General features: G+C 35.0%; 2 protein-coding genes across 7 annotated transcripts in view; one reads left to right on the forward strand and one right to left on the reverse strand.

Moving 5' to 3' along the window:
* The window catches only part of Hr4 (nuclear hormone receptor 4), a 62256-nt gene extending 48400 nt beyond the window's left edge, over window positions 1–13856 (reverse strand). For 2 of the 4 annotated variants that reach the window (XM_089103984.1, XM_089103983.1), the window contains exon 1: window positions 13628–13856. In XM_089103984.1, coding sequence (XP_088960110.1) covers window positions 13628–13700 — 73 coding nt within the window. In that variant the 5' untranslated portion in view covers window positions 13701–13856. Of the gene's footprint in view, window positions 1–2662; window positions 2693–3460; window positions 3583–13627 lie in introns of those variants that run through there. The other 2 variants (XM_089103988.1, XM_089103989.1) reach the window with 2 other exon arrangements.
* The window catches only part of LOC148941131 (uncharacterized), a 169471-nt gene that overhangs the window by 2356 nt on the left and 139971 nt on the right, over window positions 1–27144 (forward strand). The window lies entirely within an intron of this gene.

The following is a 27144-nucleotide window of genomic DNA, read 5'->3' on the forward strand; positions in this document are numbered from 1 at the left end:
GTAAAGGGAAAGTACCACTTTAGTTTTTGGGGTTTAGGGGGGAAAATGTACCTAGGTTAGGTTAGGTTACGTATTGAATATATGCTATGCTTTACCCCCACCTCCCTGATAAGCAAATATATAGCCGAAATTTGTTTCTAAACTATTATATACTTATTACTAATTATATAGTCTGATAAATTTTTTTAGATGTTATGACGGTTCGATGTTATGACTTTTCGTGCTTGTGAGGGCTCGCCAAAATGGTAACACCCCCGCTGGATATACATCTTGCGTCCAATTTCACAAGAATGTCAAATGCGCAACGCCTTGATCTAAAATTTTCTTAAAATGAGTCCTCGTCTAAAATCAGGTCATGATGCAAACTTTTATTAGTCTTAAAAACCATTTTATTATCTCATGGGTCAGATTTTGGCAAATGGCTTTTCAAGTTGAATAAACAAGTTGAATGAACTTTCCTTGCACACATTACCGCCGAGACGGAGTCTAGACAAGAAACAAACGGTGTGAAGAGAAAATTAAGACAGATAAAACGAAAAGTATAAAATTTCAACAAAATTGAGTTGAAAATGGTAAAAGAATTGGAGCACTTGTATGATAAACGCCCTACCGCTCAAGTTGTTCATTCATTGATGCATTATAAAAACCGCTTTTTTTTCGTTAGTTTCTTTCTGCTTAGCGTGAGACAAGACAAAGTGAACTGACAGAAAGGACAGGAAATATATAATTTCGGATATATTTGCACATTAGGGGGGGGGGGATAAAGTATTTGGACAGTGTGAAGTTAGAAAACAATTCTTACTACATAATAAGCGGAATAATTGTACCTAATGCATTAGGCATGTAGACCCGCTATACTTTACCCCCACCCCTTAATGTGCAAATACATAGACCAAATTTGTTTCTAAAGTATTATATGTTTATCTTACTTTGGTATATTTCATTACGATCGAGTGTCAGAGAAACATATTAGAAGAACATTAGGTCGGGCGTATATAATACAAGTACCAAAATTGAAAGGGATAAAACTGAGTTCAAATGGATGAACTCAAAGGATACGGTGGGTATCAATAACAACATCGGAACGACCACTTGATATCAAGACAAATCAGTGACGTGATCATTTTTTTTTCACTGAATTTTTAAAGCCCTCAACAGCTGGGCTGAAGATGATTGCCTGAAAGAACCTACCATGTCCCTAATTTTGGCTACAGGTCCGTTTCCGAGCGTATTATTACTTGCTCAATATCATTCCGAATAACCACTTTCCGCCCAAGTCTCAGAGTGCCACTTGCTCTGCCAAGTGGAATACACTTTTACTATGCAGCACTCATTCGTGCCACACACAGCACAATCATGGCACACTTCTACCTTTTGCGTGGCTGGACACCTGGTGCCCACGAATCTTGCAACTGAGTGATCTATCGCAGGTTTCCGAGTCAGCAAATAGCCATTGAACCTCTATTTCACCGGTATTTAACCCCCCCCCACGGAAAGGAATAAATGTTGCTACACATTTGCTTGCAGGGGAGGATCCACGGGGAACAGAGGGACCCTGTCCCCCTCCCAATTTTTTCAGGCACCCTCATTCAGATTTTCCATTTTTCACTCTTTTTTTAATAAACTTGTCAATTTTGCCAATTACTGGCGACCTTGCCAAATTGGGCCTCCTTCCGAAGATTTGTTTTTGTTGGCTTGTGAAATGATCGAGGTATTTATCAAGAAATTGTTTGTCTCTATTTAAGTAGGATAAAATTGTTATTCCTCGGACTAAAACTAGTTGCACAAAGAGGCTAAAGGTCTATGATCTTAATGTCTTCATCTCTTTGAAATTGTATCTCAGAATATATTAAGCGCTATTCCGGATTTGTTTGTAAACACAGACATGTTTAGCTTAAGAACACTATTTTAGGCGATTTTAGAGGCCCTTAATTGGTACGAGCCTGGCTTTATCCCTTTGCGAATGTCCAAAGTTGTATTAAGCATATATCCAGACAGAGTTGCACATAGCCACAATGTTAGGGAAAGCACCAGAGAATTTTTATACAGGGAGGGGGCACAGAGATAAGTGTAATTATATGTAATTATAAATTTAATTAGGTCAAAATATAGATTATAACCTAACAAGTACAAAAGAGGCATCCCATTCTAAGGACCACATCAAGCTCCAATAAAAACTTCCCGGTGACTCCCCATGAAAATATGACCTCAATCATCAAACTCAATAAAGATTCTTTACTGCTCTTTCTCGTAGGTGCAGAGACATTGAGCTAGTGAGTTCAACTAGGTGCCTAATGACAAATATAATACTTTAAACAAAAAAGTTCCTACTAGGCATTTAGGGAAGAGAAACGAATTTTGTTCACCAAAAAATGAAGTATCATTTATAAACATGGAAATATGATGTACTTACCGCAGGGAGGTACAAAAGAACTTATTCAGGGGTGGGGCCGGCAACATAAAGCAAATTCATTTGCTAATTTGAATGAGAAGTGCCAAGAAACTCTAACAATTTAGGTTTCGAAGGGACGGGCCCCGAGTACGTCCTAGCCAACCCTTAATCCCATTCACACGACTCAACCCTACCAATTCTAAATTCTAAAAAGTAATTAAACGTATTTTGTCAACTTTCAGGGCAAATCCCGAAGTAAAAAATAGCTACCTGTAACATTTATATCAAAATTGCTGGTTTATCCTTTGCGGAAATCTAGAGCTTGACTGCGAATACTTTGCAAAACTTTGTTTACATTCGTTACGTCAAAATTGCAATCACCCTTCTGCCACGGTCAATGCTCTCTCTTAGAAATCTGTAGAAACATCGAAGTTATTATTAGCATGCAATTAGTTTCTACGGGGTGACTGTTCAAAACAAAACACATTATATATATATTTTAGAATTTTGAGCCACCTGCGAACGGATTGCTGTTTTCAGATTGGATCTAATTTCACTCCGGCGAAGGGGGGTAAAAAGCTACCGAAATATATCACCCGGAATTATATATCTTTATATAAGTGACTCATTCGGGAGAAGGAAGGGGTCAGGACCCCCTAACCTTCTCTTGGACTAACCTACTCTATTTTTGTCCGTTCAACTAGATCGATTGGCGAAGCCCGAGGGATCTCTTTATTTCCTCTTTATCGTTTAATATTATATTAATCACCTTCATTTTGTGTGTACCCAACAAAGCTCTAACAATTCGGAATCGCTCACGACTAGGGACGTTCACAGTTGCCTCTGGTCCAAACTATCAAACAAAATTAGAATTTCTTATTGAACCCCGAAAATCTCTTAAACCCCCCCCCCATAAAAAATCTTGTGTATGTGCATGCTGAAGATCATCCATTCAAAGATGTGGCCCAGCTCTAGCTTAGTTCTTTGAGAGGGGGTGAAATACTTATTTGTCAATTTAAGCGAAAGGTCTCTGAATAGGCAGTATGTTAAGAAAAAGTAAATATTTACGTTTTGATTTCCTGGTCCCCTGGTATTGGGGGAGGGGATCAGGACCCCTTTCGGCAAGGCAACTGAAATCTTATCCCCCTTTCATTCATTTGAATGATAGTTACTAGAAGGATAGGTTTACAACGCGGATTTTTAAAGGACTAACGAAAGTTTATCATCTTGGAGTTGAAAGTGACGGTGATTTTTAAGCGCCTGCGGTTTAGAATGCCTAGGGAAGTATGATTAATGCGTATAGAAGAAAAAAGTTATGAGGAGAACAAAACTTATTACAACTATCAAATTTGAATTTGTTTCTCTTACAATTTTATAGCATCTATACACCAAAAATATGCTAAATAAGCCATGGAATTTCATTTTATTTTGTTGGTGAAGATAGGGCCAGACATACAAATCGTCTTCAGTAAAGCGTAGCTTGCTTTCTAGCCCTTAAACGGTTTGGGTGGACGGTAGACTCCTATTTATGGCAATTTCAGTCTATTTTAATTCCGATTTTAGTACTTATTTTAATTTCTGTTGGTTTTGGGGCATGATTTATCCATCAATAGTGGTGTGGGTTATTTTTAACTTTTAATACGATTATTCATTTAAAAAATACATAGGAGGTACACGGCTTTTTACCAAGACTAGGCATATACGTTGCTTCAATAAAAAATTTAATAATATATTTTTTCTAAGTGAGAACCTTCAGTGGTACTGGTGCATTATGCGGGCCAGCCGCTGTAGACTGTAGCCTATCAAGGAAACCAGTCACAAAACCCGTCAAATGGGTTATTTGTAAGAGACCGCTATAGATAAATGATTGCAAAGCCGTGGTTTCTCAATGAGTTACAATGTTTAAACGATAGTTTTTTGAGGTTAAGGGGGGGGGAGGGGGAAGGTACCTAGGTTAGGTATTTAATATATGCTATGCTTTATCCCCCCCCCCCCTAATGTGCAAATATATAGCCCAAATTTGTTTTTAAACTATTATATATTCATCCTACTTTATTTTTTTTCATTAGCATTAACAAAACTTGACTTCTTCGCGGTGCCCGCATAATGCACCAGTACCCCTTCAGTTCCCAATTTTCATGACATTGGCAAATTTTTGCTTCAATAAGTTGGTCCTGAAGGGACGAGCGATTTCATAGTATATATATATATATATATATATATATATATATATATATATATATATATATATATATATATATATATATATATATATATGTGTGTGTGTGTGTGTGTGTGTGTGTATGTGTGTGTGCGTGTGTATGTGTGTGATGGTTACTACGTAAAATATACATGGTCATTTCTCTTCTTCAATAGCTTGGAAAAAAAACGAATTATTATTCTGTCTTGTTGGATTGGAATATCAAAGATTTGCAATTTCGCCAATTTCACAAATTTTCCATCTGATAAAATATACTTTTTCTATCTGCTGATTCTTAAAAGACCTTCCGGTCTTCACATATGGAATTTCGCAACCGTAAAATTTTCTCGCTGACCCTCTTCAAAATTGCTATCTTCCTCATTTTAATACTACAATTATAAAAAATGCTGACCCAAAAAAAATTGACTTTATACTTGATGTCAATGAACGCCCTATTTTCCAGCACTGTCTTGAAACACAGCTTTATACGCAAAACATTAAAAAGCAGTAATGCTGTCCTACTTGTCGGCCAGTGAACTTGGTATCAGTTGCATAAGCCCTGGAGTCAATTGAAGTCAAAAAGGAGATAGGAACTTAAAGCTTGCAGCGTAGCTTATTTGTCTGGAAACTAGAGTATAGTTTTTATACTTAGCTTATTCCTGGCATACTAAAATTAAACAGACTTTATTATTTATTTACTAGATTCTGGCACTCTATTTCATTTTAATTCTTGAAAGTTTTTAAAACAGCGATAAAACAATTCTTACAGTTCAGCTTAGAATTGAATTGAATTAATCGGAAACATCATAATTATTTTTTTTGATAAACACAAATATTACAAAAAATTTTTATGGTGTATCGTGAAATAAATAGTAACTAAAATAATGCTATCTTGGGAGTAAAAATAAAAGGGTATTAGATCTTGTGATTTTTGCTTATTAACTAAAATCAAACTTTATTATTTATTTACAAGATTTTGGCACTCAATTTAATTCTTGAAAGTTTTTAAAACAGCGATATAACGATTCTTACAGCTTAGAACTGAATTGAATTAATTGGAAATATTATAATTATTTTTTCTTTATAAACAAAAATATTACAAAATTTTTTTATGATGCATCGTGAAATAAATAATAACTAAAATAACGATATTTTCGGATTAAAAATAAAGGGGGAGTTAGATCTTGTGATTTTTTGCTTATTAATTAAAATCAGCCTTTATTGTTTATTTTGTAAGCTTTGGCAATCTCTTCCGTTTTAATTCTGGACAGTTATTTAAATAGTATAAAAAATAGTAATAAAACAATTCTCAAAGCTTAGAAATGGATGGAAATGATCGGAAATATTACGAACTAAATATTTAATGATAAAAGATATAGTATGAAAAATCTTATTATTTATCGTGAAATAGATAACGACTAAAATAACGATATTTTGGGATTAAAAATAAAGGGGGAGTTAGATCTTGTGATTTTTTGCTTATTAATTAAAATCAGCCTTTATTGTTTATTTTGTAAGCTTTGGCAATCTCTTCCGTTTTAATTCTGGACAGTTATTTAAATAGTATAAAAAATAGTAATAAAACAATTCTCAAAGCTTAGAAATGAATGGAAATGATCGGAAATATTACGAACTAAATATTTTATGATAAAAGATATAGTATGAACAATCTTGTTATTTATCGTGAAATAAATAACGACTAAAATAACGATATTTTGGGACAAAAATACTGGGGGTTAGATCTTGCGATTTTTGCTTATTATTTATATTTTCCTTTTCTTAGTTGATTGTATTTTTGTTTACAACACTAGAAACTTTTTAAGAATTAAATTTGAAGAGATATGACCAATAATATACAAAGTTTAAAAAAAAATTTGACAAAAATAGAGACTTGGGATTCTATTGTTTATTTGAAAATAAGTGAGTGTTGCATAATTTGGGCCACCCTAACCGTGGCCCTTAAATAATCTTCTGTGTTAATTCCTAAGTAATTTAGAGCCAAAATAGTAATCAGGAGCGTAAACTCATACAGAAACGTATTTATAAATGACGGGATATGGTGAATGATGAATAAGCCACACAGCAAAAAATATTGCAGTTAAGGTTTTATTACTAGAATAGATTTCGTTCTGCCTTAACATGCGCTGAAATTATATTTTTTTTTCCAAATTTTTAAACTCTCCATGAGAGGCTCTTACATTGGGACCAAATATTAATTTGATCAACCACCATGAATCCGGGAAAATTTAGGATTTCGGTGGAATGGTCCAGTCCTCAATTCCCCTGCGTGCGCCCCAACCCGCACGAAAGCTATAATAGCATGAGTCACGACAAAATCATAAGCAAGGAAGTCGCAAGGTCCAGGCTCTCTGCGAAATTTCAAGAGTTTTAAAGACTATCCCCGCAATTTCTTGTGTTTTTCATGACAATTTTGGAATTTTGTTGGCAGTTTTAAATTTGAATCCCAGGAAGGGTTGCCCCTTCCCCGACAGAACACACTCTTCCTTGGAGAAAAAAACTTTGTATGAGCATAGATCAGTCACCCCCCCAATTTATAGCAGGAAGCTGATCCCCCAGAGCCTAAGCTTTAGTTAAAAAAAGAAACCGTTAAACTTCAAAGTCAAATATAATTAAAGGTAATTTTTTCAGTAAAGGAAAAATTCACCCCCCTCCCAAAGACAGCTTGAAAGTTCTTGTTAAGAAAACTTTGTGGAAGAACATTAAATTGCGAATGCTAAATCCAGGCCCACAAAGGTCCTTTAACTCCTTCCCAAGTTTGTAGGCAATCAGCATTTTGAGCATTGATCTCAATATGTAGAAAAGCTAAGTGCTGACAGGCATCAACTGTATCAACTGTAGTCAACCGTAGCCTGATCAACACTATTAAATAGAGAAGCTAGCTACTCCTCACTCGTTCTCAATTTTTACCATATAATTTTCGTCTTATCAACATTACGGTAAAAAAACAAGGAAGCAAAGAAGCGTCACAAACCGGTTGGTAATAAACGGTTCAAACGGCTTTGTTAGCACTGGGACCGTTATCCTACTTACTAGGTGAGGGTCGTGGAGCAGCAGAGCGAGCTAAAGGCAAGGTCTATATTTCCTCAGACAAAAAAATTCTGAGGTATTTACGTAAAAAATGAGCAAAACGTTGTTTTGAATGGGTAAAGATAAAAATTGGAAAAATATAACCAGAGGTAAATAGGAATAGAATTAGCAGAGGCAATGAGGTCAACGCCTTGGTCTTTGTTAGTACTATGTCTGTTATTAAAATTACTAGGTGAGGATCTTAGAGAGGCATGGTGGATAAGAATTGGGCGAAACAATATTTTGAAAGAGTAAGAATTAATTAGCCTAGGCAAATATCACCAAGGGCGTAACAACGGAATCGTCAGTAGCAATTCGAACATTAGCTCTGCGTCTCAGTCTTTTTTTAGTGACCACATTGGATCTCTCGGTTCTCTGATATTTATTTTTTGCTGCGTTGTAGATATAAGGGCACTATGTGATATATTTAATCTCTTCTCCCTTTACGAACCTTAAAAGGTTGGATTGACTTGCCGTATTCGGTTTTTCGTATCTACTTTGTTTCCCCAAATGTTGAAAATTATAGGTTTTTTTTCGTATCTACTTTTGTATTTACGGTTTTTCGGTCTACGGTATCTCCGGTTTTTTTTTGTATCTCCGATTTTTCGTATCTACATTGTTCCTCAAAATGTTGGAAATTATAGTTTTTGTTTTGTATCTACTTTCGTATCTACGGTTTTTTGGTCTACGGTATCTCCGATTTTTTTTTCTATCTCCGATTTTTCGTATCTACATTGTTCCTCAAAATGTTGGAAATTATAGGGTTTTTTTCGTATCTGCTTTCGTATCAACAGTTTTTCGGTCTACGGTATCTTCGGTTTTTCGAAAACGGCTTTTTTCCCCAAAATGTTGGAAACTATAGTTTTTTTCGTATCTACTTTCGTATCTACGGTTTTTCGGTCTACGGTATCTCCGATTTTTTTTTTGTATCTCCGATTTTCCGTATCTACATTGTTCCTCAAAATGTTGGAAATTATAGTTTTTTTTTCGTATCTACTTTCGTATCTAAGGTTTTTCGGTCTACGGTATCTTCGGTTTTTCGTATCCACTTTGTTCCCCAAAATGTTGGAAATTGTAGTTTTTTTCGTATCTTGTTTCGTATCTACGATTTTTCGGTGTACGCCTTGAAATAAACTGTACCAGTTTTCCGATTAAAATTGTACCGCAAGAAATTAATTTGTACCACCGAAACAATAGGTTAAAAATTTGCCATTACAATATGAAAATTTTCAATAAACTATAACTTGGAACAGATATTTGAGTCAAAAAGGAGCAAGTAAAACCTAAATGTACCAGGAAATCTGATTATACCAAAAAATTTCCAAATATACTGCACTTTACCAGGACCTCTAAATTGTACCAAAAACGGTAAAACTGTACCGCGTTGGCATTGCTGGTTATGTTTAGAATGACAGTGTTGTCTTGTTGTTACGTCACCACTATCTTTATCATTGTCTCACTTATTTATGCCTATTTTAATCGTAATCGACAAAGGGGGATGACGATTCTCCTATTACTGGGGAACAATCTAAAGTGGAAAATTAAACACCATCTGGTGAGAAAAAAACACCATCTCTCCCCTAAGTTCTACCTGATTGAAAAACAACCCGCTGCAGGAAACCGCTGCTTGTATACTATAGTTCGAAAATTTTACTTTCAGTGAGGTTAAAAAGGAAATGGTAGAAAAAAGTGTTTTAGCAAGGCCGTACCCAGAATTTTTTTTGGAGGGGGTTTACTCAAAAAAATTTTTCGGGGGTGGAGGTTTACACAAAAAAAAACTCATAAAAGGCATACAAAATTGTTTTATATCCATTTTTGTTACGTTTTTAGAGTTAGACAAACATTTCGCGGGGGGGGGGACAAAACCCTCCCCCCAGGCCTTGGCTTTTAGCTCATCTCTGATGTCCTAAAGAACATTGCCCTTGACAAGCAGAAACTAGCTAGGGTCAAATACCACAAGAGCCTAATAAGTTCATTTCTGTGTCCACAAACATAGAAGAAGAAGAAGAGATTGACCTTAGCCTATCGAGTACGGAAACGCCATAATGGGCTAATTCTCACCAATCCCTTTTTCCTTTTAATTACCGATAGATACATTACTGTAGTATATAGATAAACATATATAAAAAGACAATGTATAGAAATTAAACGTGAAAAGACAGCTTTCTTCGATGAGAATTTAGTTATGTCCCAACATGGCTAATAGATGGCTAATAGATTGGCTAGTAATGAGGAGGAAAGTGGGAACAGACCATTGACCACGTAATTCGTTAACTTCGTTAAAATTAATTATAACTACGTTAAAATTTTACAAAATTTCGTCCTTTTCGGAGGGGGCTTGTCCTCTAAGGAGGGGGAAGGGGTATTTCAGATCAATCCCTTCTTGTATAACAGGCAACTTAAGAAAGGTTATGTTGAAAGAATGTTTTGTAACGTTATATTATGTAAATGTAACGTCAATAAACGTTATAGATTTGAAGCCATCCTGAAACCTAGATCATCTTTGTTATTATTTTCAAACTTCTTTTTTCTCGGTTGACTAACTTTGTTCCTTCACAATTTGGTAGGCTTGGAGAAAATTTGATTATATTCTATTGGATTTAACCTTATAAAACCATTGAAGATAAAAATACATACAAAAGTTAGAATTAAAAGGCAAGGAAGATAAAAAGCTGAAGGTATTATTCACGTTGGTTCCAACGGGCCAAATGGAATTCCTAAAAGATCGGCGTTCATTTTTTAGAAAAAATTCGGTACTTGTGCACTATCTTATACCCACCGCTATAACTGTATCAAGGAAACGAGAGACGAAGCGCCAAACGGGTATTTGTAATTAATTGCAATAGAGGAATGGAATGCAAAGCGTGGTTTTCATTGCGTTTACGATATTTAAACTGTTTCGCTTTGGGGTTTAGGGGGGGGGGGTACCTAGGTTCGGTTACGTATTTAATTTATTCTATGCTTTAGGGCCCCCCCCCCCCTAATGTGCAAATATATAGACCAAATTTGTTTTTAAACTATTATATATTCATCCTATTTTATTATATTTCATTAGCATTAACAAAACTTTACTTCTTTTGTGGGTACCATATTATGCGCAAGTACCAAAAATTCTTTTGATATCGCTTATTCTTATTTTATGCTCTTTCCAAATATTATGGTCCCTTTTCTTGTAATGCACTCCACGCCCCTGATGGCCCCAAATATAGCCCTAGGATATATAAACACTATAAAAAAAATACACATTAAAACAATTAAATTCTTACTTTATAATGGGCAGGATGGTTTTATTAATCAGGTTATCATTTTTATACCGTTTCTTATCAATATTTTAAAATCATTTCAGATAATCTTTATAGCCACAATTCTATTGCTATCATCAGGTGAAACTAGATTTCATCGAGTTCAGAATGCGAACTACCATTTTAACAAAGAAACATGATGTAATACGAAATTCGAAAGAATGGAGTTCGAAAATATGGAACCATCTCGGGGGTGGGGTGCATTGTCAGACATGATCATGATATTTGGAAATAGCTTAAAAAATTAGTACTACTTTAATTTTATTAGCATATTTCCTATAGAAGTGTTACCTTTTAGTTTCTGTTATATTTGTCCCAATTCAATTTTTAGTAAAAAAAAAAATAAATCAATTGTAGATCGCTGTCCCTCCTCTAAAGACAGTTAGAAAACTATATTGGCATTTTAGGAATAAAACGCTAAAACTCGGTCCACAAAAAAAAGCATGACAATAGTTGGTGGCGAACACTATTTGTGATACTGTAAGGGTAATCACCCCTGCCGAATCCATTGGTGACTGGAAATCCCTGGATCTGTACATTATTTATTTGTAGTTGTTCAAACCCCAGCGTTCAAACCTCTAAAATTGTACCAAATGTTTCAATGATGCGTGTTTTAGCCCACCCCAAAAAAAAATTCTATGTACGTCCCTGGCTACTGTTGCTAAAACCTGTTTATCGCAGAGAAAATGTTTTGATTTGGGACAGGGGGGGGGGATGATGTAACAGCACAGAGAAGGAAAGGCACATTTGAAGAGACATTTAGAATCCCTCCCTCCATAGCGAGATAAGTTGGAAAAAAAGGTCTGAATAAAATTCAGGTATTTGGTCCCAGGTAAGAACCTAGGAGGGAGCTTTGGGCCCGTTCCTCTCCTAAGAAACATAGGGATTATACCTATTCCCTATACTTTTGCATATTTTCCGTATTGATTGTCTGTTTTTTGTTTAGTTTTATCTCCTGCCCATCGAAATGTCGGGTTTTACTAAAAAAAAAGTTCCTACGTACGGGCCTGTTTGGTCCAAAGAAGCACTGGAAAAAAACAAAGTATTCCTTTGAAATCTCCCGAAAGTGTCTTATTTTTGCTTCTTTCACTGGCACCATGATATCAAGGGTAGGCCTACTCGCAGAATTTTTTTGTGGGGGAGGATAAGCCGGCAAACCTTTCTTTGGCTGGCGGGAGGTTTGAAACAGTGTTTTGCCATCAAAGTGTTTAGTTCTACCGTATATTTAGCAATTGTTTACCCTTTTGTTTCCTTATGTCTTTTAGTTGAGAGGGGGAATTATACAGTCACACCCCCCCCCCCATGTAGATGCCTATGCATGGCCTACCCCAACTATCTCTTTTAGTATTGCTACATCACCAAAAACGTCGAATTAAACGAGTTACATCAGGTTACATCTTACTTTTACGTCTTTTAAGTGTGAGAGGGGAGTTGCTCAATTTCCCCTATGTCCAGTCACAAGTGTCCCATGCCCCCCCCCCCATTATCAAACGATGCTGATTTAAAACAGCTACATCAGGTTACATCTTGCTTCCACGTCTTTAGTGTTAGAGGTGAGTTGCTTAGTATCACCTATGTCCAATCACCAAGTTCCCCATACCCCCCATCATCAAACGATGCTAATTTAAACGAGTTACATTAGGTTAGGTCGAAATAGGCTAGACTCTCGGAAATTTTTATTGACCTTGCTGTGGATATCAGAACGGGTTAATTATGAAGCAAGATTTATAAAAACCCATGAATAGTACCACTTAATTCCCCTTTCAATAATCCTTTCGAAAATTCTTTGCATACATGCAATTCAGGGTATATATTGACACACTACGGGAGGGTGGGGGTAAAGTTCATTTCCAATACAAATACATTCAGGATTAAATTCTGATTCTGAAGGTATGTCTATTTTTTAACTACCTCAATAGTGAGTTAATTGGAAAAAAATTACCTTAATACTTTCGATCTTAACTTCATTAGGGGAGGAGGTGCGATTATAACAGTTGGATTTGGAGTGTTGAATGGGGATTTGAATTGTGCTACTTTTCTGTCATTATTTTGGAAACGATGAATCTTATTTCAATCCAATCACTTTTGACTCTTTAAAAGGGCATTAGAATTTTCAATCTCCACTTGAATGAGCCCTCCCCTGACTTTCTACGACCACCTCTTCTGCGCGAAGTAGTCAGAAGAAAAAAATTGCCAGGCCAATTAGCTGGCCTGGCTACTTGATGGAGTTTCCGGTAAAATTCTGGTTGGTAAAATTCTTGCTATCTTTGAAAGTAGCCTAGTTGAGTTAGGCTAGGTGAATGAAATTCTTGGGAATGTATCTAGAGCCTTAATGATCTCCTGGGGGAATATTTTGACACATCCATCTCACTACTTCCTCCATGTGGCATTGACATTTGATAACCTTTAATAATCTTTTTGTTATTAAACGTGCAAATATATACCCTAATTGGTATATATAGGCCTAGGGGTGGGGGCTAAAATTCATTTCCGACAAAAATGATTATTATATTCGTAAAGAGCATAAAAAAGGACATCGAGTGGTATATTCACTTTAGTCGTAACTCAATAATATGATTTGGTAAATATTTACCGGAATCTGAGGCCTCCCTTGGGAAGAAGGGTTGCAAAATGGGATAAACTCACCTGCGCGCATTCCGTTTGTTGTATCCAGATTCATAATAAGTTGCTGCTTATGCAAAGGACCTAGTCCCAACATTTTCCAAATTTATATATATCTCAAAACAAAAGCTTCCACCAAACTCCAACTATCATAACCTCACGCAAACTTTCTTTGGCTAAAGCCAGGTAAAATATTCCTAAAATTTTGAGAAAAGGGTCCGTGTTCAGTTTTTCTCCATATAAATTTTAGACTTTACCGGCAGGTAAACTAACATAGCAAATGTAGTAAATATGAGTCTTCGAGTAGCGACCTCCTCTTACAGTCGCGAAGAGGTGTTGGGTAGCTTGCGGTAAAATAGTGAAAGCAAATCTTAAGTTCAATGTATCTATGAACTACATTAAAGGGGAAGACAAATGAAAAAAACGAGCATTAAAAGAACCTGCTATGACCAAAGCTGTAATTACAAAGGTGCTCCGATTACGCGTGACAGGGACTTTACTGACGAAGTAAAAAGGGAACTGAATAATGGAAAATATGATAATAAAAGAAAAACCCTAAATCAGGGGCAGGCTAAGAGGGGGCCTCGGGGTCTTTCCCCCCAAAATTCTAAATTTTCTGTATTTCTGGGCACTTCTAGTTCAAATCACCAAATATATATAAACATATTTTTTTTTATTAATGCTCCAGTCCACATCCTCTACAAAAAATATCTATGAACTACATTAAAGGGGAAGACAAATGAAAAAACGAGGATTAAAAGAACCTGCTATGACCAAAGCTTTAATTAAAAAGGTGCTCCGATTACGCGTGACAGGGACTTAACTGACGAAGTAAAAAGGAAACTGAATCGAAAATATGACAATAAAAAAGAGAAAAAACCCAAATCAGGAACATGCTAAGAGGGGACCTCGGGGTCTGTCCCCCAGAAATCCTAAATTTTCTCTATTTCTGGGTGCTTCTAGTTCAGATCACCAAATATATATTTTTATTTTTTATTAATGCTCCAGTCTACATCCTCTCTACAAAAAATATAAACGCCCCCTCACTTCGAAAAAAATAAAAGTTCAAAATAGGGATAAAATCCTTTTTAATAGACAGTGTGCAATAAATTTCACAAAAAATACCAGACATTTTGATCACATATACAGTGACCGTCATCAGTAGTAACGAAATATCTGGTATTTTTTGTGAAATTTAATATACACTGTCTATTAAAAAGGATTTTATCCCTATTTTGAACTTTTATTTTATTGTCATGGAAAGGCAGTGTAGTCTCCGAAATTATCTTCGAAAAAAAGACGTACGTGCCTAACTCGAGTTTGTATCTGTTAAAAAACAAAATTAATAATTAAGGTTACTTTAATAGTATAAACCATTTGCGGAAAAATATAGTATTTGATTCTTCACTCAATGCTCCAGTATATTTCCAGTTTGATCTACAGAAATTAAGACTTTAATTAAAATGTTATAATAAACTAAAATTAAGCTCGTCAAATTTCAACTAATTTTAACTAATTTTTTCAACTAATTTTAAGGATTAACCTCATAACTTAAGCGAATAGAAATTGTTTTGTTTATGAAAGGTGTTACCACTTCGCCAGTCCATTGCTCGTTATGCTAAAGTTTTTTGGTGTTTTAGTAAAGGTTCTTATTCCAATTAAACAGTCTTTGTGTTTCAGTACTCGTTCTTAAAGAATGAGGCCAAAAAGTTAAACTTAAGCGTAAAGAGTGAGGGTTGAGGAAGGGGCAACCCCCTCATATACGGAATAATTTCTGCTTGTTTTAAATTTTGATGTTGATCCTTGCTTTTAGTTCAGTTGAAAAATAAAATATTTTTTATTTGATTCCTGATAAGTTTTAATGTTGCTCCTTACTGTCAGTTGAGTTGAAAAATAAAAGATTTCTTTATTTGATTCCTAACCTTTTTCAAATCATACCGGGAAATCTGCATCCCTTTTCCATGAAAAATTTACTGCGGGAAATCCCTCCCCCTTTAAAAATTCCTCCCGCAGAAAATAACGCCATTGGTAATTTACCCCCGCTTAAATCTCCCCGGGGGAAAATTTCTCCAAGCCATTCCCTCCTCGCTGAAGATTACCCCAGAACAATTCTCCCTGAGCTTTACATGAATCCAGGAATCCTCCCCCTCCCTTCGTGGATAACTTTCTCCAGAAAATCCCCCATAGAAAGTTCCCCCTCGAAAAATTTCGATATATTTCCCAATAAGAAATACTATATGTAAACAACAGAATAAATTACGTAACTTACAGCCCCCCCCCCACCGTTTAAAGTTTCCCCCGTAAAATTTCCGTGGAAACCTTCCCCCCATGGAATTTTCCCCGTGTGAAATCTCCCCCCAGAAAATTTCCCCTCACAAATTCCGTATGTTTCCCAGTAAGAAATACTATATGTAAACAATGGACAAATTGTACAACTTACATCCCTTTCTCCAGGGACTGTGTGGGGTCAAGTTATCCCCCAGAGTCATAGCTATTGGACCTTTCAACTATGCTGAACTAAATGGCAATTCAAATTTTGATCGCATTTCATTGGGTTGATAGGGGCAAGGAAGGAGGGCTATTCGCCCTCCAATGTTTTCGATCACTTAAAATGGGCACTACAACCTTTAATTTCTGTTCAAATCAGCCCTCTCCTAATCTTATAGAACCATCGGTTCGGCACGATCAACCCCGGGAAAAAGAAAAAACAAAATATACAAATAAACACGCATCTGTGATCTTTCTTCTAAAAAAAAAAGAAATGTAAATTTCTACATTTTTGTACAGAGGAGTTTTAAACCTCTACAGTTTTCTATTAATAACCGTCGTGACCCGAGGCTCATTATTTTTGGAAGAAAATGTAATTCTCTTGAGTGTGAGGCTTGAGATTAGGCTTTTTGAGTGTTTCAACAAAAATCATTGGCATTGAAACTTTCTGAAAAAGTTAACAAATTGGTTGAAATTATTAAAAAATTGGTTGAAAATTACTGCATTCAAACTAAGGCAGCTAAATAATTGCAGACTAATCCTTTACCTTCAGCCATGACAACGTAATTTTTATAAAAAAAAAAAAATACATTAGGCTGGTATAGTATTTTCAATGTCTTTCGCAACTCTTATTGCATGGTGTCGCAAGGATCCCTCCCTGTTGAGCCTGCTGTTATGTTTGAACCATTCCCGTTCTATTTTTTAGTTCCCTATTTTTAACACAAAGCAGCCAAAAGAGCTTCTTTATGGCTTTATTTCTGCATTTCATTTTGATCAACTGTAAAGTTGCTTTCCACTTGTCATCCCAGTCGGCTAAAATAAAGACTTATTTTAGCCGACTCAATTTTTATCGACTCGCTATATGCACTTAATTCTTAAAGATGACATGAGATACTTGTGCGACCGTAAACTTAAGGAGAGGCTTTTATTTTCACTTCAGTCAGAGGTACAGAGGTACAATTAGGGTATACTTACCCTAATTGTGCCTATAGTTTACATCTACGAGCCATGCTTTGAAGGGGGAGGGGGTTCCAGCACTAAAAGCGGCACTTTTGGTGCCACTTCTTTAGTGGAAAAGCTTGGAAGTATAAAATGGTACCATAGTAATAATTATGGTCCAAAACCCTTAACTGGAGATTTAGAAGAACCTCTCCCGTATACTCCCCCTCCCAAACCCCTTAGTAAGTCTCATTAGTCAGTTGGGAGAATTCCCTATGGACTCCTTAACACGGTCAGCCAACGCTGAGGCTCTCAAAAGGATTTTTAAAATATTGAATGTTCTAAAGAGGAAGAAATTCATAGAAGAACAAATAACTGAATCTCGAAATTCCAGATGACTATTCCTTAACGGAGGAGATGTAATAGGAGGAGGAGATGACTCCCCTCCTCCTGTTCACAAAAGTTCAGCTTCACCAAATATAGTTTAAATGCTCTCTCTCTCTTTATAATAGAAGCTTTTATTAACTCAATGTTTTATAATAGCCAATTGCAAATGTATTTTCTGAATAAGGTCCAATAACTGTGCTTTTGATGATGACATAACTCGCCATAGTCTTTGGGAAAAGGGTTGTGAGTTGCACAACTTGGTCCTACAAGAACAAATAAACTGAATTCAATCTTCAGTTGCCGTAGTTCAGTTACTAGCCCGTTAGACTTTGAATCAGAATGGCAAGGGTTCAGTTCCTTAATCAGGCAAAATAATTTCAATCATGGTTTTGTGCCTTATATATGATTGTTTTTTTTAGCTAATTCACTATTTTTGTAATTTTTTTGTGAATTGTGGAATGTTCCATACCCTATTTTTAGAACAAATTACGCCCCGGACCCCCAGCCCCTTGCCACTTAGGATTGGTGAAGTGTAGGCATATGGTTCTGAAACCGCTCAAAGTTGTATCTTCAAAGAAGGATTACTTGTTGTTATCTTTATTTATTTATATTATTTCCTTTTTTAATATTCAATAGACAGAATAAAACTATTTGTAAAGTATATAGAGAGCATTAAGAACCTATTAGCATTTTTTGTTTCTGTGATATTAGTAGAGAGAGGGGCGCTACTCGTGACATGACCACGTGGTTTATGGTTTTTGTCAGTGAGAATGAAAAAACAGAATTTTTCTCACTTGAAAAAACAGGGATTTTCTCACTTTGATGGATGTTTTCATGGACGGTTATGTGTGTTGGTCAATTTATTTGATGTTTTTCATGGATGTGGATGGATGGATGGATGGATGGATGGATGGATGGATGGATGGATGGATGGATGGATGGATGGATGGATGGATGGATGGATGGATGAATGGATGGATGGTTGGATGGATGGATGAATGGATGGATGGATGGATGGATGGATGGATGGATGGATGGATGGATGGATGGATGGATGGATGGATGGATGGATGGATGGATGGATGGATGGATGGATGGATGGATGGATGGATGGATGGATGGATGGATGGATGGATGGATGGATGGATGGATGGATGGACGGATGGATGGATGGATGGATAGATGGATGGATGGATGGATGGTTCTTTCAAGATCTTGTTTTTTCGTTGTTGTTGTTATGTTATGTTATGTTATGTTATGTTATGTTATGTTATGTTGTGTTATGTTATGTTATGTTATGTTATGTTATGTTATGTTATGTTATGTCAATCAACCATGACATCATCTGTCAGACATCAAAACTTCACTCAGAAACAATTCTCCAGGAATAGACCCAAGACATTAATAAACTTCGCCCTGGAAACAATTCTACTGGTTGAACTCCAAAGATATTAATAAACTTCGCCCCAGAACCAGTTCCTTTCATAAAGTCCATCCTAAACCCATTTTACAAATTGAAATACCCATCCTTTACACCCACAACTTTACTTTACAGCTATTTGAATGATCCAACACCAAGCAATACTTTTCAAATTGCATTTGAAGTAGCCATCCTTTTCACCCACAACTTTACTTTACAGCTTTTGGATACCTCAACACCAAGAAATACTTTTCAAAAGACATTTCAGAGCAAGTTTCTTTCTTAATGTCCCTTCTAAACCCATTTTCAAACTTGAACCATTCTTCCTTTTCACCAGCAATTTTACCTAAAAAATTTTTGGATACCTCAACACCAAGCAATACCTTTCGAAAGGCATTCCAGAACAATTTTATTCCTCGATATCCCTTCTAAAGCCATGTTACAAGTTGAAGCATCCATCCTTTTCACCCACAACTTTACTTTACAGCTTTTGGATACCTCAACACCAAGAAATTCTTTTCAAAAGACATTTCAGAGCAAGTTCCTTTCTTAATGTCACATCTAAACCCATTTTAAAACATAAAACATCCTCCCTTTTCACCAACAACTTTACTTTACAGCTTTTTTGATAAACCAACACAAATAAATACCTTTCAAAAGGCTTTTCAGAGCAACATCATTTCTTAATTTCCCTTCTAAACCCATTTTTAAACTTTAAGTACCCATCCTTTTCACCCACAACTTTACTTTACAGCTTTTTCGGATACCTCAACACCAAGAAATACCTTTCAAAAGACATTTCAGAGCAAGTTCTTTTCTTAATGTCCCTTCTAAATCCTTTTTACAAGTTGAAGCATCTATCCTTTTCACCCACAACTAAACTTTTCAGCTTTTTGGATACCTCAAGACCAAGAAATACTTTTCAAAACGCATTTCAGAGCAACATCTTTTCTTAATGTCCCTTCTAAACCTATTTTCCAACTTGAAGTTACAATCCTTTTCACCCACAACTTTAATTTACAGATTTTTGGATAACTCAACACCAAGAAATATTTTTCAAAAGACATTTCAGAGCAAATTCCTTACGTAATGTCCCTCCTAAACCCATTTTCCAACTTGAAGCATCCTTCCTTTTCACCCACAACTTTACTTAACAACTTTTTCGGATACTTCAACACCAAGAAATACCTTTCAAAAAGCATTCCCGAGCAACTTCTTTTCTTAATATGCCTTCTATACCAATATTCCAACTTAAAGCATCAATTCATTTCACTCAAAACTTTACTTTACAACTTTTTCGGATACCTCAACACCAAGAAATACTTGTCAAAAGGCATTTTAGAGCAAGTTCCTTTTCTTAATTTTCCTTCTAAGCCTATTTTCCACTTTGAAGCATACACCCTTTTCACCCAAAACTTTACTTTACAGCTTTTGGATACCTCAACACCAAGAAATACCTTTCAAAAGACATTTCAGAGCAAGTTCCTTTCTTAATGTCCCTTCTAAACCCATTTTACAAGTTGAAGCATCCTTCCTTTTCACCCACAACTTTACTTTACAGCTTTTTGGATACCCCAACACAGAGAAATACCTTTCAAAAGGCATTTCAGAGCAACATCTTTTCTTAATGTCCATCCCAAACCCATTTTCCAACTTGAAGCATCCATCCTTTTCACCCACAACTTTACTTTACAGCTTTTTGGATACCTCAACACCAAGCAATACTTTTCAAAAGACATTTCAGAGCAAGTTCCTTTCTTAATGTCCCTCTAAAACCATTTTTCAAGTTGAAGCATCCATCCTTTTCACCCACAACTATACTTTACAGCTTTTTGGATACCTCAACACCAAGCAATACTTTTCAAGACATTTCAGAGCAAGTTACTTTCTTAATGTCCCTTCTAAACCCATTTTACAAGTTGAAGCATCCATACTTTTCACCTACAACTTTACTTTACAGCTTTTATTATACCTTAGTACCAAGAAATACATTTGAAAACGCATTTCAGAACAAGTTACTTATTTAAAGTCCCTTGTAAACCCATTTTCCAACTTGAAGCACCAATCCTTTTCAACCACCACTTTACTTTACAGCTTTTTGGATACCTCAACACGAGGAAATACTTTTCAAAAGGCATTTCAGAGCAAGTTACTTTCTTAATGTCCCTCCTAATCCCATTTTACAAGTTGAAGCATCCATCCTTTTCACCCACAACTTTACTTTACAGCTTTTCGAATACCCCAATATCAAGCAATAGCTTTCAAAAGGCATTTCAGTAAAAGATCCTTTCGGAATGGCCATCTCAAACCAATTTTACAAATTGATGTTCTATTTCTCTTCACCCACAATTTGATTTTGAATCTTTTTGTATACCTTAAAGCAATGAAAAACCCTTCAAAAAGCATTACAGAGCAAGTACTTATATTTATTTCACGTCTAAACCCATTTTCTAACTTGAAGAACCAATACTTTTCACTCAAGACTGTACTTTACAGTTTTTTGGATACCTCAACACCATGAAATACCATTCAAAAGGCATTTCAGAGCAACTTCTTTTCTTAATGTCCCTTCTAAACCCATTTTCCAACTTGAAGTACCCATCCTTTTCTCCCACATCTTTACTTTACAACTTTTTGGATACCTCAACACCAAGCAATACTTTTCAAAGGCATTTCAGAGCAAGTTCCTTTCTTAAAGTCCCTCCTATACCCATTTTACAAGTTGAAGCATCCATCCTTTTCACCCACAACTTTACTTTACAGCTTTTTGGTTCTTTTGAATGCGCTAATACCATGCAATACTTTTCAAAGACATTTCAGAACATGTTCTTTTCATAATGTTCATCCTAAACCCATTTTACAAGTTGAAGTACCCATCCTTTTCACCCACAACTTTACTTTACAGCTTTTTGAATGCTCCAACATCAAGCAATACTTTTCAAAGACATTTCAGAGCACATTCCTTTCTTAGTGACCTTCCTAAACCCATTGTACAAATTGAATTAGCCATTCTTTTCACTCAAAACTTTACTTTACAGCTTTTTGAACGCCCAAACACCAAGCAATACTTTTCAAAGAGCATTTCAGAACAAGTTCTTTTCTTAATGTCCTTCCTAAACCCATTTACAAGTTGAAGTACCCATCCTTTACAGCCAACACCAAGCAATACTTTTCAAAAGGCATTTCACAACAAGTTCCTTTCTTAATGTCCCTCTTAAACCCATTTTACAAGTTGAAGTACTCATCCTTTTCACCACAACTTTACTTTACAACTTTTTTTCTTAATGTCCCTCCTAAACCCATTTTACAAGTTGAAGTACCAAACTTTTTCACCCACAACTATACTTAACACCTTTTTGAATGCCCAAAACACCAAGCAATACTCTTCAAAAAGCATTTCAGAACAAGTTATTTTCTTAATGTCCTTCCTAAACCCATTTTACAAGTTGAAGTTCCCAGCCTTTTCACCCGCAACTATACTTTACAGCTTTTTGAATGCAACAACATCAAGCAATACTTTTCAAAGACATTTCAGAACAAGTTCTTTTCGTAATGTCCCTCCTAAACCTATTTTACAAGTTGAAGTAAGTAGAAGGGGGGGGGGGGCTTCGACTCCCAGGACTCACCCCAGCTGCCACCTATAACTTTTTTTTACATAGTTTAATGAGGACAGGGTCAATGACCTCTTTCTCAATGGTCTCTTTCCTCAGGTGTGTTTTTGGCACGCTCTCAGCGAATGTTATGATCCAGAAATAATATTTGTTGTTGTTTCCGAGGCATATGTCAAGGTAAATGTTGTTGTTGTTTTTGTAAGTGCACGCTCTCAGCGAATGTTATGATCCAGAAATAGTATTTGTTGTTGTTTCCGAGGCAAATGTCATGGTCAATGTTGTTGTTAGTGCACGCTCTCAGCGAATGTTATGATCCAGAAATAATATTTGTTGTTGTTTTGGACATGTACATGCTCGAGGCGTATGTCATGGTGTCCAAAAATAGGAAACAGCAGTTGTTGTTGTTGTTGTTGTTGCTCGATGCAAATGTTATGATCCAGAAATAGTATTTGTTGTTGTTGCTCGAGCCAAATGTTATGAGTTTCCCGGAAACAGTTAGATCACGTGTTTCCTTCTCAGCCAATCAGAGGGCTTTGTTTACACAGTAGCTGCGGAGGGAGTATAAGGAAAGGATTTTTGCTATAGTTTTATTAGTCTGTGAATAGAATTCACTAAGTTTTTAGTTAGCAGTGTAATAACATGAGTGAACAAGTTGAGTTAGAAATATCCTTTTATTGCAACTGTTCTATTTGTAAAGGACATTTTCATGATTTTGAGTATTCACATGAACCTACTGAATGTTTAGATAGCTTAGAGGCAGAGACAGATGAGAAGAATCTGGAGGAAACGAGAAGAAAAATTATATGTGACATGGAGAGAAATTTATACCGATTGCAAGTAAGCTCAGATAAAAGAAAGATGGATATGATAGAAAAGGAGGATCAAAAGAAGAGACTGGTAAAAGAGGGCTTTCTCTATAGTGTAAAAGACAGCAGTGAAAACCCAAAGAAAAATGTGTATAGTGCAAGATATAACTCGGATTATTATGATGATTATGCTCCAAGAGGAGAGAAAAAGTGGCCCTTTAAGAGACAACATAAGAGGTCATTCTACGAAAAGGATTTTAAACAACGGAAACCATGGTGGAAGTGTTCTCATATACCATTTTACGATAAATCCCATTTTAATATGCTTGAAAATTTTTATAGCATAATCATACAATAAATTTGTTTCTGCTATTTTTATTTTCTCATACTAGATACGTATAGAATAAGGATACCAATAGAGACTTCAGTACATGAATAGTTCAGATTGAATAGATCACCATATAGAGTATTATCAATCCACAGTCTAGTTTTCTATTAAAGATAAAAAATAAATAGTTCTTCTAATCTTTATTCCTCTGATATATCAATATTTATAATAGTTTTTATATACACAATCTCGGGTTCAATTACGTCAACCTCATTTTCTTCATTTACCATTATATCTAGCAAAGGGGGCATCTCCTGAAATAAATCCTCTCGTATTCTAATGGGCGAACTAACAGCCAACCGCTCATCGTCCTCTATACAGACTCGGCCCGAAGGTCCCCGCCGTACCAAGTCCTCAGATGTATATGATAGTCCATCATCTGTATAATGAACTTCTAGCACGTCGTCATCATCATCTGTACTTTTAATCTCGGGTTTACACAAAAGAAGCTCCTCACTTTCCGTGAGCTCCCACTCGGTCCATACATCCTAAAAGATTGAGAACACTATGATCAAATACTAGAGTTTACGGTCAAAAACCAGTATTAGTTCAGATTTTACGGGAATAGTTTATTTTCGAACCAAAAAATTTATTTACAATAATTTTCTTACAAAAAAATAGATTACTGGTGCTGGGGTGTGTTGTAGTAGTAGTAGTAGTAGTTGAACTAAAAATAACGACACTATTAAAATTTTAGATGAATTTATCTCTCTTTGGGCAACTAAATACAGTAATAAGATATGATAGCGTCAACAAAGTGAAAATCCGCATAAGAACTCCAAACAGTTTCGAGTCATATTTTTCTAACAGTAAATACTTTTAGAAACGAACTAAAATTAATATTCTACCTCACATAAACTTTTTTTAGTAAGAATCTCTTAGGAATGATTGGGTGGAAATTTGAGCTATGTCATCACATAGCAACAATAATTAGCAGCAGAAAACAATAATTATTTATTATTTTTCCAAGTATATAGAGATCCAGAATTTCTTAAGTGATTCTTTGATGCAAGGTGTTATGACATACTAGTTAAAGTGACAAAAAACTTTTTCCCACAAGAGGACACTTTTCAACTAAAAGTAAAGAGCTACCAGACTAAATCAAAGATATGATGAAATAATAACGAATAATTGTTCAATCTTAAATTTTTTGTAAAGTTATGTTTAGCGATAAACTTATTAGAGTGACAAAAACTCTTTCCCACAAGAGGACACTTTTCAACTAAAAGTAAAGAGCTACCAGACTAAATCAAAGATATGATGAAATAATAATGAATAATTGGTCAAACTTAAATTTTCTGTAGTTATGTTTAGCGATAAACTTATTAGAGTGACAAAAACTCTTTCCCACAAGAGGACACTTTTAAACTAAAAGTAAAGAGCTACCAGACTAAATCAAAGATATGATGAAATAATAACGAATAATTGTTCAAACGTAAACTTATGTCCAATGACATACTAGTTAAAGTGACAAAAAACTTTTTCCCACAAGAGGACACTACAAAAACTCTTTCCCACAAAAGGACACTTTTCAACTAAAATAAAGCGCTACCAGACTAAATCAAAGATATGATGAAATATTAACGAATAATTGTTCAAACTTAAATTTTCTGTAAAGTTATGTTTAGCGATAAACTTATTAGAGTGACAAAAACTCTTTTCCACAAAAGGACACTTTTCAACTAAAAGTAAAGAGCTACCAGACTAAATCAAAGATATGATGAAATAATAACGAATAATTGTTCAATCTTAAATTTTTTGTAAAGTTATGTTTAGCGATAAACTTATTAGAGTGACAAAAACTCTTTCCCACAAGAGGACACTTTTCAACTAAAAGTAAAGAGCTACCAGACTAAATCAAAGATATGATGAAATAATAATGAATAATTGTTCAAACTTAAATTTTCTGTAAAGTTATGTTTAGCGATAAACTTATTAGAGTGACAAAAACTCTTTCCCACAAGAGGACACTTTTCAACTAAAAGTAAAGAGCTACCAGACTAAATCAAAGATATGATGAAATAATAACGAATAATTGTTCAAACATAAACTTATGTCCAATTACATACTAGTTAAAGTGACAAAAAACTTTTTCCCACAAGAGGACACTACAAAAACTTTCCCACAAGAGGACACTTTTCAACTAAAAGTAAAGAGCTACCAGACTAAATCAAAGATATGATGAAATATTAACGAATAATTGTTCAATCTTAAATTTTCTGTAAAGTTATGTAAAGAAATAAACTTGTTATAGTAACAAAAACTCTTTCCCACAAGAGGAAACTTTTCAACTAAAAGTAAAGAGCTACCAGACTAAATCAAAGATATGATGAAATAATAACGAATAATTGTTCAAACGTAAAATTATGTCCAATGACATACTAGTTAAAGTGACAAAAAACTCTGACCCACAAGAGGATACTTTTCAACTAAAAGTAAAGAGCTACCAGACTAAATCAAAGATATGATGAAATAATATCTAATACTTGTTCAATCTTATATTTTATTTAAATTTATGTTTAGAAATAAACGTATTAGAGTGTCAAAAACTCTTTCCCACAAGAGGACACTTTTCGACTAAAAGTAAAGAGCTACCAGACTAAATAAAAGAAGATGAAATAATAAAGAATAATTGTTCAAACGTAAACTTATGTCCAATGACATACTAGTTAAAGTGACAAAAAACTTTTTCCCACAAGAGGACACTTTTCGAGTAAAAGTAAAGAGCTACCAGACTAAATCAAAGATGAAACAGAAATAATAACGAATAATTGTTCAAACGTAAACATATGTTCAATGACATACTAGTTAAAGTGTCAAAAAACTTTTTCCCACAAGAGGACACTTTTCATATAAAAGTAAAGAGCTGCTAAATCAAAGATATGATGAAATAATAACTAATAATTGTTCAAACTTAAATTTTCTGTAAAGTTATGTTTAGCTATAAACTTGTTAGTGACGAAAACTCTTTCCCACAAGAGGATAATTTTCAACTAAAAGTAAAGAGCTACCAGACTAAATCATAGATATGAGGCATTATTCATATTATAGACATTTCAAAAAATAAAGGGTAGTATTTGGATGTAACACATTATTCAGATGGCAAATAAGAATGGCCCCAACCATGCCATACATCCTAAAAGATTGAGAACACGATGATCAAAAACTAGAGTTTCCTGCGGAAAACCTATAATAGTTCAGATTTTACGGGAATAGTTTATTTTCGAACCAATACATCTACCAAAGGTTCAATACCTGAGTTAAACTAAGAGGTTTCAATTTCAGTAAAAAATTACATTTTGACAACATTTGACAATTTACCAAATTTAAAGTTTTGTTTAGTTTCAAAATGTTTTCTGTCACTCATCATCTTTTAATCATTCACAAACAATACTAAAGAAAACCACTTTCCATGGTTTATCGATGTTAAATTATTAAGAAGGCTATTATTTCTTTGACGTATACATTTTACATTTTTAATTTTCATGCTTTTGATAAGTATC

The sequence above is a fragment of the Artemia sp. Qi Xiang Cuo genome, chromosome 18 (assembly GCF_049724085.1).
Source record: "Artemia sp. Qi Xiang Cuo chromosome 18, ASM4972408v1, whole genome shotgun sequence".
Classification (NCBI taxonomy): Eukaryota; Metazoa; Arthropoda; class Branchiopoda; order Anostraca; family Artemiidae; genus Artemia; species Artemia sp. Qi Xiang Cuo.